The sequence below is a fragment of the Oncorhynchus mykiss genome, chromosome 8, assembly GCF_013265735.2.
Source record: "Oncorhynchus mykiss isolate Arlee chromosome 8, USDA_OmykA_1.1, whole genome shotgun sequence".
NCBI lineage: Eukaryota > Metazoa > Chordata > Actinopteri > Salmoniformes > Salmonidae > Oncorhynchus > Oncorhynchus mykiss.
In genome coordinates this window covers 80,595,915-80,615,914 of record NC_048572.1, presented here as the reverse complement: position 1 = coordinate 80,615,914, position 20,000 = coordinate 80,595,915, and the positions used below count along the sequence as shown (strand labels likewise).

At 43.6% G+C, this 20,000-nt stretch overlaps 1 protein-coding gene across 1 annotated transcript in view; it reads left to right on the top strand.

Annotated features, from left to right (window-relative positions):
* kcnab1b (potassium voltage-gated channel, shaker-related subfamily, beta member 1 b) overlaps positions 1 to 20,000 on the top strand; it is an 84,367-nt gene that overhangs the window by 49 nt on the left and 64,318 nt on the right. The window contains exon 1 of the mRNA XM_036986436.1: positions 1 to 2,017. This exon is cut by the window's left edge and continues 49 nt beyond it. Within this exon, the coding sequence (XP_036842331.1) occupies positions 1,788 to 2,017 (230 nt within the window). The 5' untranslated portion in view covers positions 1 to 1,787. The remainder of the gene's footprint in view (positions 2,018 to 20,000) is intronic.

Sequence of the window (20,000 nt, the reverse complement as noted above, 5' to 3'; positions counted from 1 at the left end):
AGACAGAGAGTGAGAGAGAGAGACACACCTCTCACACCTCTGTATCCTCTCATACACACACACAGTGAAAAGAAGGCAAGGACACGTAGGCTTAATCTGTGTGGACCTCCTCTCACCCATGCTGTCCTCCCCCTCAGTCTCCCTCCTCTCTCACACACTCAGCAGTATGATTTTCTTCACAGCACCTTTTGACTGCTGTTAATTGCAGCAACAAGAGACGAGGAGTGAATCTGTGTTCTAATCTCAAACAGTAATTCAACCAAACTCAACACCAAGAATGAAGAAAGAACAAATGTGACGACATCTCGGAAGAGTAAAAACAATCCACTACAGGTCCTCTTCCAAACAGTGGACTGACTCAGAGAGCACCATCGGACTGACTCAGAGAGCACCATTGGACTGACTCAGAGAGCATCATCGGACTGACTCAGAGAGCACCATTGGACTGACTCAGAGAGCACCATCGGACTGACTCAGAGAGCACCATTGGACTGACTCAGAGAGCACCATTGGACTGACTCAGAGAGCACCATTGGACTGACTCAGAGAGCACCATCGGACTGACTCAGAGAGCACCATTGGACTGACTCAGAGAGCCCCATCGGACTGACTCAGAGAGCACCATTGGACTGACTCAGAGAGCACCATTGGACTGACTCAGAGAGCACCATTGGACTGACTCAGAGAGCACCATTGGACTGACTCAGAGAGCCCCATCGGACTGACTCAGAGAGCACCATTGGACTGACTCAGAGAGCACCATTGGACTGACTCAGAGAGCACCATTGGACTGACTCAGAGAGCACCATTGGACTGACTCAGAGAGCACCATCGGACTGACTCAGAGAGCACCATTGGACTGACTCAGAGAGCACCATTGGACTGACTCAGAGAGCACCATTGAACTGACTCAGAGAGCACCATTGGACTGACTCAGAGTGCACCATTGGACTGACTCAGAGAGCACCATCGGACTGACTCAGAGAGCACCATTGGACTGACTCAGAGAGCACCATTGGACTGACTCAGAGAGCACCATTGAACTGACTCACAGAGCACCATTGGACTGACTCAGAGTGCACCATTGGACTGACTCAGAGAGCCCCATCGGACTGACTCAAAGAGCACCATTGGACTGACTCAGAGAGCACCATTGGACTGACTCAGAGAGCACCATCGGACTGACTCAGTGAGCACCATCGGACTGACTCAGAGAGCACCATTGGACTGACTCAGAGAGCACCATCGGACTGACTCAGAGAGCACCATCGGACTGACTCAGAGAGCACCATTGGACTGACTCAGAGAGCACCATTGAACTGACTCAGAGAGCACCTCCAAGGACTTTTAGACAAAACCGAGAAGTGCAGGACCACTAAAGCCCACGAGAGACAAAGACACTAGAGACACATACAGCTGACTGAAGACTGGAGCAAGACACTAGAGACACATACAGCCTAGTAAAGACTGGAGCAAGACACTAGAGACACATACAGCCTAGTAAAGACTGGAGCAAGACACTAGAGACACATACAGCCCAGTAAACACTGGAGCAAGACACTAGAGACACATACAGCCCAGTAAAGACTGGAGCAAGACACTAGAGACACATACAGCCCAGTAAAGACTGGAGCAAGTCACTAGAGACACATACAGCCCAGTAAACACTGGAGCAAGACACTAGAGACACATACAGCCCAGTAAACACTGGAACAAGACAGGGTAATCAGCCCCAGTAGCCCACCACTACTACCACCAGTACAACCAACGCCAGTACAGCCACTGCCATGCAGGTGTCGTTTGCATGTTCTGACCAGGACGGAGGAAGAGGAGGGCTGAGGCCCCCGGGGAATGGAGGTCACAGCAAGCAGAACGCCACCAGCCCCAACACGGCCAGCCAGGCGCGGGCACGCTTCCGGACCGTGGCCCTCATCGCCCGCAGCCTGGGCTCCTTGACCCACCGCTACCAGCACAACCTTAAGGAGTCCACCGCCAAGCTCACTGGCATGAAGTACCGGTATGTAGAGAGATCACTGGCATGAAGCACCGGTACGTAGAGAGATCACTGGCATGAAGTATCGGTATGTAGAGAGATCACTGGCATGAAGTACCGGTATGTAGAGAGATCACTGTTGTGCTAGTGGTAAGGATAGCTCATTCATGTGTTATAAATGTTTAGTTAAATTATTGATGCTTAACTAATTCAAGTGTGTACAATTTTCTGTTGTAGTAGCTCTATAATGTGGTATAAAGCATCAGTTAAGGAGCTATAGAGCATAAACTACTGAGCCAGTGAGTGTGAGCTAATGAGCTGAACATGTGTCTCTACCCCTCGGTGACGTCACGTAGCAGTACAGGGATGTCTGAACTGATTGTTGTTGTGTAATAGTGGCAATAACAGCTTCTATGAATGTGTTTAATTGAGTTGTTGATCATTGAGTTATTGATCATTGAGTAATGAGCCAGAGTGTTTATGAGTAAGTTATTGAGCGTTTCTCATACACTTGTAAACGTTTAAAAGCGTGTAGTGATTTCTAGCCCAAAACGGTTGTTGCGCTCGCTTAGTTAGAGTTAAATCCACCTGCAGGTGTGTGAACAATAATTGATTGAATTATTAAGTGTGTTATATTGTCTTAACTGTATTTGATCAACCGCATTTTAGAGCTGTGAGTTTATGTACATTATGCACCCGTACATGTTTATTATGCACCCGTACATGTTTATTATGCACCCGTACATGTGGTTATGATACCTTATTCACAAGTAGAGCAGGAATTCATGACTTAATATAGAGCTATATAGAGTTTAATGCATGTTGCATATGTTTGCTGTTAGTATATATAACAAACTACTAGTGTCCGGACAGCATTATAAAGCATCGTAACTTATTCATGACTTATAGAGTAATTATTCATGAGTTATATGTGTTGTAGGTTTACGTGAACAATAATTGATTGAATTATTAAGTGTGTTATATTGTCTTAACTGTATTTGATCAACCGCATTTTAGAGCTGTGAGTTTATGTACATTATGCACCCGTACATGTTTATTATGCACCCGTACATGTTTATTATGCACCCGTACATGTGGTTATGATACCTTATTCACAAGTAGAGCAGGAATTCATGACTTAATATAGAGCTATATAGAGTTTAATGCATGTTGCATATGTTTGCTGTTAGTATATATAACAAACTACTAGTGTCCGGACAGCATTATAAAGCATCGTAACTTATTCATGACTTATAGAGTAATTATTCATGAGTTATATGTGTTGTAGGTTTACGTGGATGTGTGGATGTTACCATTTCAGCATCCTTATGACAACATGAAGTAGGATTACTGTCTGTATGCAGTTTCAGTGGTTACTAGAGTATCTAAACCTTAGGCTTAAAAGTTACATAATAATTGCTTGAATAAGAGTGATAATGGTTTTATATGAAACATTTCCACTCATTTGATGTTACACAATAACTAATTTAGGCTTAATGATTTGCAGATGTACTGTAGGATGTTTGTGTGAGGTCATTGTATCACTGCTGAAAGAGTGTGAGTTGTATTTAACCTATATTTAACTAGGCAAGTCAGTTAAGAACACATTCCTATTTACTATGACGGCCTATCCCAGCCAAACCCTAAACCGGACGATGCTGGGCCACTTGTGCGCCGGCCTATGGGACTCCGAATCACTGCCAGTTGTGAGACAGCCTGGAATCAAACCAGGATCTGTAGTGACGCCTCTAGCACTGAGCAGCAGTGCCTTAGACCACTGCGCCACTCAGGAGCTCAGGGTGAAAGGGGCAGTTTTCACAATGGAGACAATGAATTGAATGTGAGTTGATTTGATGCAGAGGAGCAAAACATGATAAGATCATACATGATATTCATGGCATCTCTTTCCCAGTTTCCATAACAACATTGAAATGGACAATTTCACTTCGCCTGTTTATATGAATTCTCTAAAAAGCCTTGACTGGAGGATTGATCAACACTACCGTACGTCCCCATAGCAGCTACTCATACTCAGTGGTTTGTAAGAGAAAGACAAAGTCAGAACAGTTTTAGGCTGCATAACAGGGGTCTTTAATAGTTTGTCTAGGAGGTTATGTTCAGACTGGTACGATGCCAATCAAACACACCAGAAGCTGACCTCGCTGCAGGTGCCCACACATTTCATTTTGGCATTTTGCAGACACTGTTATCCAGGGGGACTTCCAGTAGTGAGGGAATACATTTTCATACTTTTATTTTAAACTGGTCCCCTGTGGGAATTGAACCCACAACTCCAACATCTCAGGCACCATGCTCTAACCAACTGAGCCACATGGGACCACACCTGGTCAGACAATGTGTTCTGACTGACGACAACAGTCACTGTTAAACATGATCATACAATATGCCTCATACAGTCTGTTTACTGATCCACAGTGAGATGACTTGCATTGATGCTCAACATCAAGGTCAAAGCTATTGCCCCCATCTTTAACAGAAAGACAAGGAACTGATGGAGAGAGAATGAATGTAACAAAAATGTTAACTCTCTCTCTCTCTCTGTCTCTCTCTCTCTCTGTCTCTCTCTCTGTCTCTCTCTGTCTCTCTCTCTGTCTCTCTCTCTGTCTCTCTCTCTGTCTCTCTCTCTGTCTCTCTCTCTGTCTCTCTCTCTGTCTCTCTCTCTGTCTCTCTCTCTGTCTCTCTCTCTGTCTCTCTCTCTCTCTCTCTCTCTCTGTCTCTCTCTCTCTCTCTCTGTCTGTCTCTCTCTCTCTCTTTCTCTCTCTCTCTCTGTCTCTGTCTCTCTCTCTCTCTCTCTCTCTCTCTCTCTCTCTCTCTTTCTGTCTCTGTCTCTGTCTCTCTCTCTGTGTCTCTCTCTGTCTCTGTCTCTCTCTCTCTCTCAATTTCAATTCAATTCAATTCAAGGGCTTTATTGTCATGGGAAACATGTGTTAACATTGCCAAAGCAAGTGAGGTAGATAATATATAAAGTGAACATATAAAGTGAAATAAACAATAAAAATGAACAGTAAACATTACACATACAGAGGTTTCAAAACAATAAAGACAATCCAAATGTCATATTATATATATACAGTGTTTTAACAATGTACAAATGGTTAAAGGACACAAGATAAAATAAATAAGCATAAATATGGGTTGTATTTACAATGGTGTGTGTTCTTCACTGGTTGCCCTTTTCTCGTGGCAACAGGTCACACATCTTGCTGCTGTGATGGCACACTGTGGAATTTCACCCAGTAGATATGGGAGTTTTTCAAAATTGGATTTGTTTTCGAATTCTTTGTGGATCTGTGTAATCTGAGGGAAATATGTCTCTCTAATATGGTCATACATTGGGCAGGAGGTTAGGAAGTGCAGCTCAGTTTCCACCTCATTTTGTGGGCAGTGAGCACATAGCCTGTCTTCTCTTGAGAGCCATGTCTGCCTACGGCGGCCTTTCTCAATAGCAAGGCTATGCTCACTGAGTCTGTACATAGTCAATGCTTTCCTTAATTTTGGTTCAGTCACAGTGGTCAGGTATTCTGCCGCTGTGTATTCTCTGTTTAGGGCCAAATAGCATTCTAGTTTGCTCTGTTTTTATGTTAATTCTTTCCAATGTGTCAAGTAATTATCTTTTTGTTTTCTCATGATTTGGTTGGGTCTAATTGTGCTGCTGTCCTGGGGCTCTGTAGGGTGTGTTTGTGTTTGTGAACAGAGCCCCAGGACCAGCTTGCTTAGGGGACTCTTCTCCAGGTGCATCTCTCTGTAGGTGATGGCTTTGTTATGGAAGGTTTGGAAATCGCTTCCTTTTAGGTGGTTATAGAATTTAACGGCTCTTTTCTGGATTTTGAAAATTAGTGGGTATCGGCCTAATTCTGCTCTGCATGCATTATTTGGTGTTCTACGTTGTACACGGAGGATATTTTTGCAGAATTCTGCGTGCAGTCTCAATTTGGTGTTTGTCCCATTTTGTGAAGTCTTGGTTGGTGAGCGGACCCCAGACCTCACAACCATAAAGGGCAAAAGGGCTCTCTCTCTCTCTCTCTGTCTCTCTCTCTGTCTCTCTCTCTCTGTCTCTTTCTCTCTCTCTGTCTCTCTCTTCTCTCTCCTCTCTCTCTGCTCTCTCTCTCAATTCAATTCAATTCAATTCAAGGGCTTTATTGGCATGGGAAACATGTGTTAACATTGCCAAAGCAAGTGAGGTAGACAACATACAAAGTGAAAATATAAAGTGAAAAACAACAAAAATTAACAGTAAACATTACACATACAGAGGTTTCAAAACAGTAAAGACATTACAGATGTCATATTATATATATATATACAGTGTTTTAACAATGTACAAATGGTTAAAGGACACAAGATAAAATAAATAAGCATAAATATGGGTTGTATTTACAATGGTGTGTGTTCTTCACTGGTTGCCCTTTTCTCGTGGCAACAGGTCACAAATCTTGCTGCTGTGATGGCACACTGTGGAATTTCACCCAGTAGATATGGGAGTTTTTCAAATTTGGATTTGTTTTCGAATTCTTTGTGGATCTGTGTAATCTGAGGGAAATATGTCTCTCTAATATGGTCATACATTGGGCAGGAGGTTAGGAAGTGCAGCTCAGTTTCCACCTCATTTTGTGGGCAGTGAGCACATAGCCTGTCTTCTCTTGAGAGCCATGTCTGCCTACGGCGGCCTTTCTCAATAGCAAGGCTATGCTCACTGAGTCTGTACATAGTCAAAGCTTTCCTTAATTTTGGGTCAGTCACAGTGGTCAGGTATTCTGCCGCTGTGTACTCTCTGTTTAGGGCCAAATAGCATTCTAGTTTGCTCTGTTTTTTTGTTAATTCTTTCCAATGTGTCAAGTAATTATCTTTTTGTTTTCTCATGATTTGGTTGGGTCTAATTGTGCTGTTGTCCTGGGGCTCTGTAGGGTGTGTTTGTGTTTGTGAACAGAGCCCCAGGACCAGCTTGCTTAGGGGACTCTTCTCCAGGTTCATCTCTCTGTAGGTGATGGCTTTGTTATGGAAGGTTTGTGAATCACTTCCTTTTAGGTGGTTGTAGAATTTAACGGCTCTTTTCTGGATTTTGATAATTAGTGGGTATCGGCCTAATTCTGCTCTGCATGCATTATTTGGTGTTCTACGTTGTACACGGAGGATATTTTTGCAGAATTCTGCGTGCAGAGTCTCAATTTGGTGTTTGTCCCATTTTGTGAAGTCTTGGTTGGTGAGCGGACCCCAGACCTCACAACCATAAAGGGCAATGGGCTCTATGACTGATTCAAGTATTTTTAGCCAAATCCTAATTGGTATGTTGAAATTTATGTTTCTTTTGATGGCATAGAATGCCCTTCTTGCCTTGTCTCTCAGATCGTTCACAGCTTTGTGGAAGTTACCTGTGGCGCTGATGTTTAGGCCAAGGTATGTATAGTTTTTTGTGTGCTCTAGGGCAACAGTGTCTAGATTGAATTTGTATTTGTGGTCCTGGTGACTGGACCTTTTTTGGAACACCATTATTTTGGTCTTACTGAGATTTACTGTCAGGGCCCAGGTCTGACAGAATCTGTGCATAAGATCTAGGTGCTGCTGTAGGCCCTCCTTGGTTGGTGACAGAAGCACCAGATCATCGGCAAACAGCAGACATTTGACTTCGGATTCTAGCAGGGGGAGGCCGGGTGCTGCAGACTTTTCTAGTGCCCGCGCCAATTCGTTGATATATATGTTGAAGAGGGTGGGGCTTAAACTGCATCCCTGTCTAACCCCACGACCCTGTGTGAAGAAATGTGTGTGTTTTTTGTCAATTTTAACCGCACACTTGTTGTTTGTGTACATGGATTTTATAATGTCGTATGTTTTACCCCCAACACCACTTTCCATCAGTTTGTATAGCAGACCCTCATGCCAGATTGAGTCGAAGGCTTTTTTGAAATCAACAAAGCATGAGAAGACTTTGCCTTTGTTTTGGTTTGTTTGGTTGTCAATTAGGGTGTGCAGGGTGAATACATGGTCTGTTGTACGGTAATTTGGTAAAAAGCCAATTTGACATTTGCTCAGTACATTGTTTTCATTGAGGAAATGTACGAGTCTGCTGTTAATAATAATGCAGAGGATTTTCCCAAGGTTACTGTTGACACATATTCCACGGTAGTTATTGGGGTCAAATTTGTCTCCACTTTTGTGGATTGGGGTGATCAGTCCTTGGTTCCAAATATTGGGGAAGATGCCAGAGCTAAGTATGATGTTAAAGAGTTTTAGTATAGCCAATTGGAATTTGTTGTCTGTATATTTGATCATTTCATTGAGGATACCATCAACACCACAGGCCTTTTTGGGTTGGAGGGTTTTTATTTTGTCCTGTAACTCATTCAATGTAATTGGATAATCCAGTGGGTTCTGGTAGTCTTTAATAGATGATTCTAAGATCTGTATTTGATCATGTATATGTTTTTGCTCTTTATTCTTTGTTATAGAGCCAAAAAGATTGGAGAAGTGGTTTACCCATACATCTCCATTTTGGATAGATAATTCTTCTTGTTGTTGTTTGTTTAGTGTTTTCCAATTTTCCCAGAAGTGGTTAGAGTCTATGGATTCTTCAATTGCATTGAGCTGATTTCTGACATGCTGTTCCTTCTTTTTCCGTAGTGTATTTCTGTATTGTTTTAGTGATTCACCATAGTGAAGGCGTAGACTCAGGTTTTCCGGGTCTCTATGTTTTTGGTTGGACAGGTTTCTCAATTTCTTTCTTAGATTTTTGCATTCTTCATCAAACCATTTGTCATTATTGTTAATTTTCTTCGGTTTTCTATTTGAGATTTTTAGATTTGATAGGGAAGCTGAGAGGTCAAATATACTGTTAAGATTTTCTACTGCCAAGTTTACACCTTCACTATTACAGCGGAACGTTTTACCCAGGAAATTGTCTAAAAGGGATTGAATTTGTTGTTGCCTAATTGTTTTTTGGTAGGTTTCCAAACTGCATTCCTTCCATCTATAGCATTTCTTAATGTTACTCAGTTCCTTTGGCTTTGATGCCTCATGATTGATTATTGCTCTGTTTAAGTAGACTGTGATTTTGCTGTGGTCTGATAGGGGTGTCAGTGGGCTGACTGTGAACGCTCTGAGAGACTCTGGGTTGAGGTCGGTGATAAAGTAGTCTACAGTACTACTGCCAAGAGATGAGCTATAGGTGTACCTACCATAGGAGTCCCCTCGAAGCCTACCGTTGACTATGTACATACCCAGCGTGCGACAGAGCTGCAGGAGTTGTGACCCGTTTTTGTTGGTTATGTTGTCATAGTTGTGCCTAGGGGGGCATATGTGGGAGGGAATGCTGTCACCTCCAGGCAGGTGTTTGTCCCCCTGTGTGCTTAGGGTGTCAGGTTCTTGTCCGGTTCTGGCATTTAGGTCGCCACAGACTAGTACATGTCCCTGGGCCTGGAAATGATTGATTTCCCCCTCCAGGATGGAGAAGCTGTCTTCATTAAAATATGGGGATTCTAGTGGGGGGATATAGGTAGCACACAGGAGGACATTTTTCTCTGTTAGGATAATTTCCTTTTGAATTTCTAGCCAAATGTAAAATGTTCCTGTTTTGATTAATTTAATGGAGTGAGTTAGGTCTGCTCTATACCAAATTAGCATACCCCCTGAGTCCCTTCCCTGTTTCACACCTGGTAGTTTGGTGGATGGGACTACCAGCTCTCTGTAACCTAGAGGGCAACCAGTGGGTCCGTCTCCTCTATACCAGGTTTCTTGCAGGATGACAATGTCTGTATTACCGATTTCTTTGGTGAAGTCCGGGTTTCTGCTCTTTAGGCCAAAGGCAGATGACCTCAGGCCTTGGATATTCCATGATAATATAGTGAAGGCTTTTTGTTCCATAGAGTGTCCAATGTTGTTGGTCGTGGTTTGGCCTCTCTCTCTCTCTCTTCTCTCCCCTCTCTCTGTCTCTCTCTGTCTCTCTCTTCTCTCTCTCTCCTCTCTCTCTATCATGCTCTCTCCTCTCTATCTCTCAGACTCCTCCCCCTTTCTCTCTCTTTTCATTTTCTCTCTCTCTCTCTCTCTCTCTCGCTCTCTCTCTCTCTCAGACTCCTCCCTCTGTCTCTCTCTTTCCATCTGCCCCTCTCTCTCTCTCTCTCTCTCTCTCTCTCTCTCTCTCAGATTCCTCCCTCACTCTCTTTCTCTCTCTCTCCCTCTTCCTCTCTCTCTGTATTTAACTACACAGTGGAGGTTTCTTTCTGTTCTTATCATTGACTGGAAACTCTTAGGCCTGAAGATAAAATCTGACTAACAATCTTTATTTATGTAAGGGAACAGACGTCTGAGGCTAAATCTGTGATTTTAACATTCTTTGTGCTGAACACTACATTTTTCTCTGCGGATTGTGTGTGTGAATGTGTGTGTGTGTGTGTGTGTGTGTGTGTGTGTCTGGACCTCATGGTCTGCCTCTCATGCCACATTGGTAAACATCTGAAGGCCTAATCCTGAATAAGTGTGGCTGCAGAGAGAGAGAAGAGAAAAGAGGGGGAACAGAGAGAAGAGAGAGAGCAGAGAGAACAGAGAGAAGAGAGAGATGAGAGAGAACAGAGAGAAGAAAGAGAGGAGAGAGCAGAGAGAGAAGAGAGAGCAGAGAGAAGAGAGAGAAGAGATAGAACATAGAGCAAAGAGAGCCGAGAGAGTGAAGAAAGAACAGAGAGAAGAGAGAGAAGAGAGAGAGCAGAGAGAACAGAGAGAAGAGAGAGAACATAGAGCAAAGAGAGCTGAGAGAGAAGATAGAGAAGAAAGAGAGAGCAGAGAGAAGAGAGAGAGAAGAAAGAGAGAGCAGAGAGAAGAGAGAGAACATAGAGCAAAGAGAGCAGAGAGAGAGCAGAGAGAAGAGAGAGAATAGAGAGAGCAGAGAGAAAAGAGAAGAGAGAGACCAAATAATGCATGCATAGCAGAATTAGGCCGATACCCGCTAATTATCAAAATCCAGAAAAGAGATGTTATATTCTACTACCACCTAAAAGGAAGCAATTCCCTAACCTTCCAGAACAAGTCATCACCTACAGAGAAATAAACCTGGAGAAGAGCCCCCTAAGCAAGCTGGTCCTGGGGCTCTGTTCACAAACACAAACAGACCCCATAGAACCCCAGGACAGCAAAACAATTAGACCCAACCAAATTATGAGAAGACAGAAAGTTAATTACTTGACACATTGGAATGAATTTATCAAAAAACAGAGCAAACTCAAATGCTATTTGGCCCTAAACAGAAAGTACACAGTGGCAGAATTCCTGACCACTGTGACTGACCCAAAACGAAGGAAATCTTTGACTATTGTGACGACCCTCCCACTACGTCTGCCAAATTCTTTCTCTTTGCTCTTGTTTTCCTTAATAGGATGTAATAGGATGTCGGTGGGCGGAGCTGTGAGGGTCGTTAGCAATAAATGCACCACCGTTAGGATAAATGCACCACTTCCCCATTCATTGAGGAGACCCTCTCCATGCAGATACCGATAGATTTTGGTTGTGGCATTTTTGTGGTTGTTTATGTTTTTTTGCGGTGGCACCTTTCAACACCCCTCATTATCACAAGCACACAACCACTACTGATTACTGACTACACCCACACCATTGTTAATTGTATTTAGTTTACTTTCGTTAATAAGTATATTTTGTTATTCCTTATCTCCATGTTGTCTCCCTTTTTGTTACGAACTTTGAGCCGGTTCGTGACACTATGTACAGACTCTGTGAGCATAGCCTTGCTATTGAGAAAGGCCGCTGAAGGCAGACCTGGCTCTCAAGAGAAGACAGGCTATGTGCACACTGCCCACAAAATGAGGTGGAAACTGAACTGCACTTCCTGAACCTCGAAAACAAATGCAATTTTGATAAACTCCCATATCTACTGGGTGAAATACCACAGTGTGCCATCACAGCAGCAAGATTTGTGACCTGTTGCCACAAGAAAAGGGCAACCAGTGAAGAACAAACATCCCTGTAAATACAACCCATATTTATTTATTTTCCCTTGTCGTGTCTTTGGCTATGCCGGATTAAGTGATGACATGCTATTCTATAAAATAATTTATCCGTAAGTAATATTACCTAATTGAGCTAATCATGTAAATGTAATTAACTGGAGAGTCGGAGCACCACAAAATAATATTTATAGAGCTGTTATCTTCCGAATAAACTCTTAAAGACCTAGTAATATTTTACATCAATAGCAGTCAATATTAATTGTCATCTTAATTCAGTCTCATCTGAAAGTTGTAAATTCTTGGTTATCTGCACGAACCCTGGCTAACAAGTTGAATCAGCAATACAAAATTGGGTTTAATTATTTATTTACTAAATACCTAACTAATCGCACAGAATTACACATACACATAATTAATCATAACTTGATTACAAATTACGTCATAAAGGAAAACGTCCCTAGCGGGCGGAACAGATATGACAGCTTGTTACACAAAAGAAAAGGGGCTGGGTTTGAGTGAAAGAGCGGGAAGACTGAGAACCAAAGGAAGAAGCTGTGCTATCGTAAATACAGTATTTTATGCATTCTAAATTACCGCCCATTTGGAAAAGGAAAATGCAATAAATATTTACTCTGAGCTGCACTTCAGTATGTTGGTGGTAGATGGAAGGCCGTGTTGCCAAACCGAGTCCTTTGTCCTTTGAAGAATGTCTCTGGTGGTCAATTGAATACGTTGTAGTAACGTCGTTGTGTGATAGACGGGATACTCTGTCTGTTCCTTCCTAACCCTCGTTTGCATCTGCTGTTGCTAACTCAACGGCTAGGAGATATCACTTCTGTAGTGAATAAGAGTTCAAAGTTCATACCATTCGCAACCAAAGCTCACGCTGATGTTGGCTTCGTTCTGTATTATTTGAACCATTTCGACATCGGACCGTCGTCCTCATGTCCTCGGAACAGGAGGTTACATTTTCATCAAGGCTTTAAATAGGAAGGGAGAGGAGGGTGTGTTTGAAAAGTTTTATAACCCATGTCTCTTCACAGGCGGGGGCACTGATTGAGCAGAGCCCTAACCTTACAAAAACCCAATTCTCACATTTTAGAAGCTAAAATCACATTTCATCCCATCACGAATAATTTCATATTCAAAAATTTAAATTGAACAACAATTCCATGTGATTCCGATAACTCTGCTGTGTAGACTTTCCACTGTGGAGTTTATGTCATCTTATCATTGATGAGAATGTCTCAGATGACAACCGAACTGACATCATATTCATTAAGTACCACCGCGTATGTTCAATTGGTCGGATTACCAGAATATAGTTAATTTCCCCCCACCTTCTGATGTTCCCAGAATCTCTATGTTAACCAAGGTTTGCAAATGTAACATCAGTAGGGTAGAGAGAAGAAAAAGGGGGGAAGAGGTATTTATGACTGTCATAAACCCCAGGTCAACGTCATAACACCCTTTTGTACCTTAACTATTTGCACACTATTACAAGTCAGTTAAGAACAAATTCTTATTTTCAATGATGGCCGCCTCTTTGCGTTCTCAGGAAACTACGCAGTAATTTGTTTCTTACCCCCTTTTTTGTGGTATCTAATTGTTAGTAATTACTATCTTGTCTCATCGCTACAACTCCCGTACGGGCTCGGGAGAGACGAAGGTCGAAAGCCATGCGTCCTCCGACACACAACCCAACCAAGCTGCACTGCTTCTTAACACAGCGCGCATCCAACCCGGAAGCCAGTCACACCAATGTGTCAGAGGACCTAGCGACCTTGGTTAGCGTGCACTACGCCCGGCCCGCCACAGGAGTCGCTGGTGCGTGATGAGACAAGGATACCGACCAAACCCTCCCTAACGCGGATGACACTAGGCCAATTGTGCGTCGCCCCACGGACTCTGGGCGCGAACCCAGAGTCTCTGGTGGCACAGCTAGCGTTGCGATGCAGTGCCCTAGACCACTGCGCCACCCAGGAATGAAAAGACAATATTTATTTCTACATGTTTGGGATAATTGATTTGTATCTTTTTTTGAAAACTGCTAGTGTTGAGTGATCAACCAAGTTCTCAATTAGTTTTATTCTACTACACTTGGCCCTTTACCCAAGGAAATCTTAAGTTTTAAAACATACAGCTGGGAGGAACTATTGGATATAAGAATAACGTCAACTTACCAACATTACCACCAGGAATACGACTTTCCCATAGGGGATCCTCTGTTTGGACCACCACCCAGGACAATGGATTGGATCCCAGCTGGCGACCCAAAACAACGGACGTGCACATTGCGCACCCCTCCCGAGTTTACTACTCGCCAACGTCGAGTCTCAACAAGGTTGACGAAATCCGAGCAAGTGACATCAGATATTGTAATGTTCTTCATTTCACGGAAACGTTGCTCACTCGAGACACACTATCAGAGTCGGTACAGTCACCTGGTTTCTTCACGCATCGTGCCGACAGAAACAATCTCTTTGATTAATGAGACGTGGTGTGATCATAACAACATACAGGAACTCAAATCCTTTTGCTCAACTGACCTAGAATTCATTACAATCAAATGTCGACCTCGTTATCTACCAAGAGAATTATCAACGATTATAATCACAGCCTTATATATCCCCCCCAAGCAGACACATCAATGGCCCTAAATTAACTTCATTGGACTCTATGTAAACTGGAAACCACATATCCTGAGGCTGCATTCATTGTAGCTGGGGATATTAACAAGGCTAATCTGAAAACAAGACTCCCTAAATTTTATCAGCATATCGAATGCGCTACCCAGGTGGAAAAAATCCTGGACCATTGTTGCTCTAACTTCCTCGAAGCATACAAAGCCCTGCTGTCACACCATGACCATAGTTTGCTTTGTCTGTTTCTATGTTTTGTTTGGTCAGGGTGTGATCTGAGTGGGCATTCTATGTTGTGTGTCTAGTTTGTCTGTTTCTGTGTTTGGCCTGATATGGTTCTTAATCAGAGGCAGGTGTTAGTCATTGTCTCTGATTGGGAACCATATTTAGGTAGCCTGTTTGGTGTTGGGTTTTGTGGGTGATTGTCTCCTGTGTCAGTGTTTGTACCACACGGGACTGGTTTCGGGTTTTCACATTTATTGTTTTGTAGTTTGTTCATGTATAGTTTCCCTTATTAAAAAAACATGAACTTCAACCACGCTGCGTATTGGTCCGCCTCTCCTTCGACGGAAGAACCCCGTTACAGAATCACCCACCACAACAGGACCAAGCGGCGTAGTAACGGGCAACAGCAACAGCAGCGCAAAGAGGAATGGACATGGGACGATATGTCCCAATGCGGGTGCATAGCCCGGTGCGGTACATACCAGCTCCGCGAGTTTATTAGCAAGTGCATCGGTGATGTTGTACCCATGTAACAGTATAACTTTAGTCCGTACGCCCCTACCCAGGCTCGATCCAGGGACCCTCTGCACACATCAACAACAGTCATCCACGAAGCATCATTACCCATCGCTCCACAAAAGCCACATCCCTTGCAGAGCAAGGGGAACCACAACTTCAAGGTCTCAGAGCAAGTGACGTCACCGATTGAAACGCTATTAGCGCACCACCGCTAACCATTTCACATCGGTTACACCCACAGCAACTATTAAAACCTTCCCCAACCAGAAACCGTGAAATGATGGCAGCATTCGTTCAAAACTGAAAGCACGAACCACTGCTTTTAATCATGGCAAGTCGACTGGTAACATGACTGATTACAAACAGTGTAGCTATTCCCTCCGCAAGGCAATCAAACAAGCTAAGCGTCAGTATAGAGACAAAGTAGAGTTGCAACTCAACCGCTCGGGCACGAGAGGTATGTGGCAGGGTCTACAGTCAATCACGGACTACAAAAAGAAAACCAGCCCCGTCGCAGACCACGATGTCCTGTTCCCAGACAAACTAAACAACTTCTTTGCTCGCTTTGAGGTCAATACAGTGCCAACGACAAAGCCCGCTCCAAAACCTGTGGGCTCTCCTTCACCACAGCCAACATGAGTAAAGCATTTAAACGTGTCAACCCTCGCAAGGCTGCCGGCCCAGACGGCATCCCTAGCCGTGTCCTCAGAGCCTGCGCATCAATCCTTATCCCAGTCTGCTGTTCCCACATGCTTCAAGACAGCCACCATTGTTCCAGTTCCCAAGAAAGCTAAGGTAACTGAGCTAAATGACTATCGCCCCTTAGCACTCACCTCCGTCATCATGAAGTGCTTTGAGAGATTAGTCAAGGATCCTATCACCTCCACCCTACCTGAAACCCTAGACCCACTCCAATTTGCTTACCACCCCAATAGGTCCACAGATGATGCAATCGCAATCACACTGCCCTAACCCACCTGGACAAGAGGAATACCTATGTAAGAATACTTGCTGTTCATCGACTGCAGCTCAGCATTTAACACCATAGTACCCTCCAAACTCATCATTAAGCTTGAGACCCTGGGTCTCGACCCCGCCCTGTGCAACTGCGTCCTGGACTTCCTGACGGTCTGCCCCCAGGTGATGAGGGTAGGAAACAACATCTCCACCCTGCTGATCCTCAACACTGGGGCCCCACAAGGCTGCGTTCTCAGGCCTCTCCTGTACTCCCTGTTCATCCATGACTGCGTGGCCATGCACGCCTCCAACTCAATCATCAAGTTTGTAGACGACACTACAGTGGTAGGCTTGATTACCAACAATGACAAGACAGCCTACAGGGAGGAAGTGAGGGCCCTCGGAGTGTGGTGTCAGGAAAATAACATCACACTTAACGTTAATAAAACAAAGGAGATGATCGTGGACTTCAGGAAACAGCAGAGGGTGCACCCCCCTATCCACATCGATGGAACAGTAGTGGAGAAGGTGGAAAGTTTTAAGTTTCTCGGCGTACACATCACGGACAAACTGAATTGGTCCACCCACACAGACAGCATGGTGAAGAAGGCGCAGCAGCGCCTCTTCAACCTCACGAGGCTGAAGAAATTCGGCTTATCACCAAAAATACTCACAAACATTTACAGATGCACAATCGAGAGCATCCTGTCGGGCTGTATCACCACCTGGTACAGCAACTGCCCCGCCCACAACCGTAAGGCTCTCCAGAGGGTAGTGAGGTCTGCACAGCGCATCACCGGGGGCAAACTACCTGCCCTCTAGGACACCTACACCACCCGATATCACAGGAAGACCATAAAGATCATCAAGGATAACAACCACCCAAGCCACTGCCTGTTCATCCTGGTATCATCCAGAAGGCGAGGTCAGTACAGGTACATCAAAGCTGGGACCGAGAGACTGAAAAACAGCTTCTATCTCAAGGCCATCAGACTGTTAAACAGACATCACTAACATTGAGTTGCTGCTGCCAACATACTGACTCAATCTCTAGCCACTTAAATAATTAAAAATTGGATGTAATAAATGTATCACTAGTTACTTTATATAATGCCACTTTATATAATGTTTACATACCCTTCACTACTCATATACTGTACTCTATACCATCTACTGCATCTTGCCCACGTCGTTCAGGCCATCGCTCATCCATATATATTTTTATGTACATATTCTTATTCATTCCTTTACACTTGTGTGTATAAGGTGTTGTGAAATTGTTAGATTACTTGTTATTACTGCATGGTCGGAACTAGAACCACAATCATTTCGCTACACTCGCATTAACATCTGCTAACCATGTGTATGTGACAAATAAAATTTGATTTGATAACAGCCTTGTTCAGGGGAAGAACGACAGCTGGGGGAATTGATTTTGCAACCTTTCAGTTACTATTCCTACCCTCTAACCACGAGGCTACTTGCTTCCCTGGCAAGTAGTCTACAACACTGTATATATACATAATATGACATTTTTAATGTCTTTATTCTCTTGGAACTTTTGAAAGAGTCATGTTTACTGTTCTTTTTTTGCTGTTAATTTCACTTTTGTTTATTTATTTAACTTGATTTGGCAATGTTAACATGTGTTTCCCATGCCAATAAAGCCCCTTAAATTGAAATTGAAATGAGAAGAGGGAGCAGAGAGAGAGCAGATAGAGAAGCGGTAGAAGAGAGAGAGAGCAGCGAGAGAGAGAGAGCAGAGAGAGCAGATAGAGCGATGGAACCATAACGTGATAATACGCTATTAGATTAATTCACAGTTGTCATGGAGATTTTATTTTAATTGAAACAAGCTGTGGCTATCATCATTGGAGACAGTCTCTTCCAGACTTAATGATTCTACATCTTTATAAGGAAGAGTTATACCAGTTTCACACAAAAAAACTACTAGACTGCCTCATTTCTAACAAGTCTCTCTGAAATGACCACTTGTATCTGCAATGGAATCTAAAAAGTGAAGATTGGGATGCTACAAGCTTAGTGAACCAAGTGACATGGTGTGATATTACAGAGACAGTTGCCCCAGGAATTTGGAACTCAGGACTCAATTTCCCATACTCCACCAGCATAACTAACGCAGTTGACATGGCGATTTTGTAACGGTCATGCTCGGTTGCCAAGTACTGCATTGCAGATGGGCACGCTACTCTCTTTCTGTTGTGTACTTGGACAGTGACCTTTCACAGCTGTGTGTGTGTGTGTGTGTGTGTGTGTGTGTGTGTGTGTGTGTGTGTGTGTGTGTGTGTGTGTGTGTGTGTGTGTGTGTGTGTGTGTGTGTGTGTGCATTCACACTGTGAGAGAGAGAGAGAGAGAGAGAGAGAGCAAGAGAGACCGTAACCACCCCCCATCACAAACCCCCGAGTCCAGGAACCAAACCATTATCATCACCTGAAGCTTCTTGCTTTTCGGCTCTGAGACTTTTCCCTGTGAAGCGAGAGAAAGAGAGACCCAAACTTAAGGAAAGCTTTGACTATGTACAGACTCAGTGAGCATAGCCTTGCTATTGAGAAAGGCCGCTGTAGACAGACCAGACTCTCAAGAGAAGATTGGCTATGTGCACACTGCCCACAAATTGAGGTGGAAGCTGAGCTGCACTTCATAACCTCCTGACAAATGTATGACCATACTAGAGACACATATTTACCTCAGATTAAAAAAATGGAAAGAATATGGCACCACAACAAACCTGCCAAGAGAGGGCCGCCCAGCAAAACTCACAGACCAGGCAAGGAGGACAATAATCAGAGAGGCAGCAAATAGACCAAAGTTAACCCTGAAGGAGCTGCAAAGCTCCACAGCGGAGATTGGAGTATCTGTCCATAGGACCACTTTAAGCCGTGGTGTTCCCCAAAAGGCATGTGGGAGACTCCCCAAACACATGAAAGAAGGTACTCTGGTCAGATGATACTAAAATGTAGCTTTTTGGCCATCAAAGAAAAAGCTATGTCTGGCGCAAACCCAACACCTCTCATCACCCCGAGAACACCATCCCCACAGTGAAGAATGGTGGTGGCAGCATCATGCTGTGGGGATGTTTTTCATCGGCAGGGACTGGGAAACTGGTCAGAAGGAATGATGGATGGCTCTAAATACACATACACTGAGCCCTGTGGGGAACCTGCTGTCATTTCACATTTCTCATTCCGTGTCATATACTTCAGCAGTATACTGTCATATAGAACTCTTCAACATTATACTGTCATATAGAATACTTCAGCAGTATACTGTCATATAGAACACTTCAGCAGTATACTGTCACATAGAATACTTCAACAGTGTACTAACATATAGAATACTTCAACAGTATACTAACATATAAAATATTTCAGCAGTATACTGTCATATAGAACACTTCAACAGTATACTGTCATATAGAACACTTCAACAGTATACCGTCACATAAAATACTTCAGCAGTATACTAACATATAGAATACTTCAACAGTATACTGTAATATAGAATACTTCAGGGGCAGCAGGTAGGCTAGTGGTTAGAGCGTTGGGCCAGTAACCAAAAGGTTGCTGGATTGAATCCCTGAGCTGACAATGTAAAAATCTGTCGTTGTTCCCTGGGCGCCGAAGACGTCGAAGTCTAATATGGCAGCCTCCCGCACCTCTCTGATTCAGTTGGGATAAA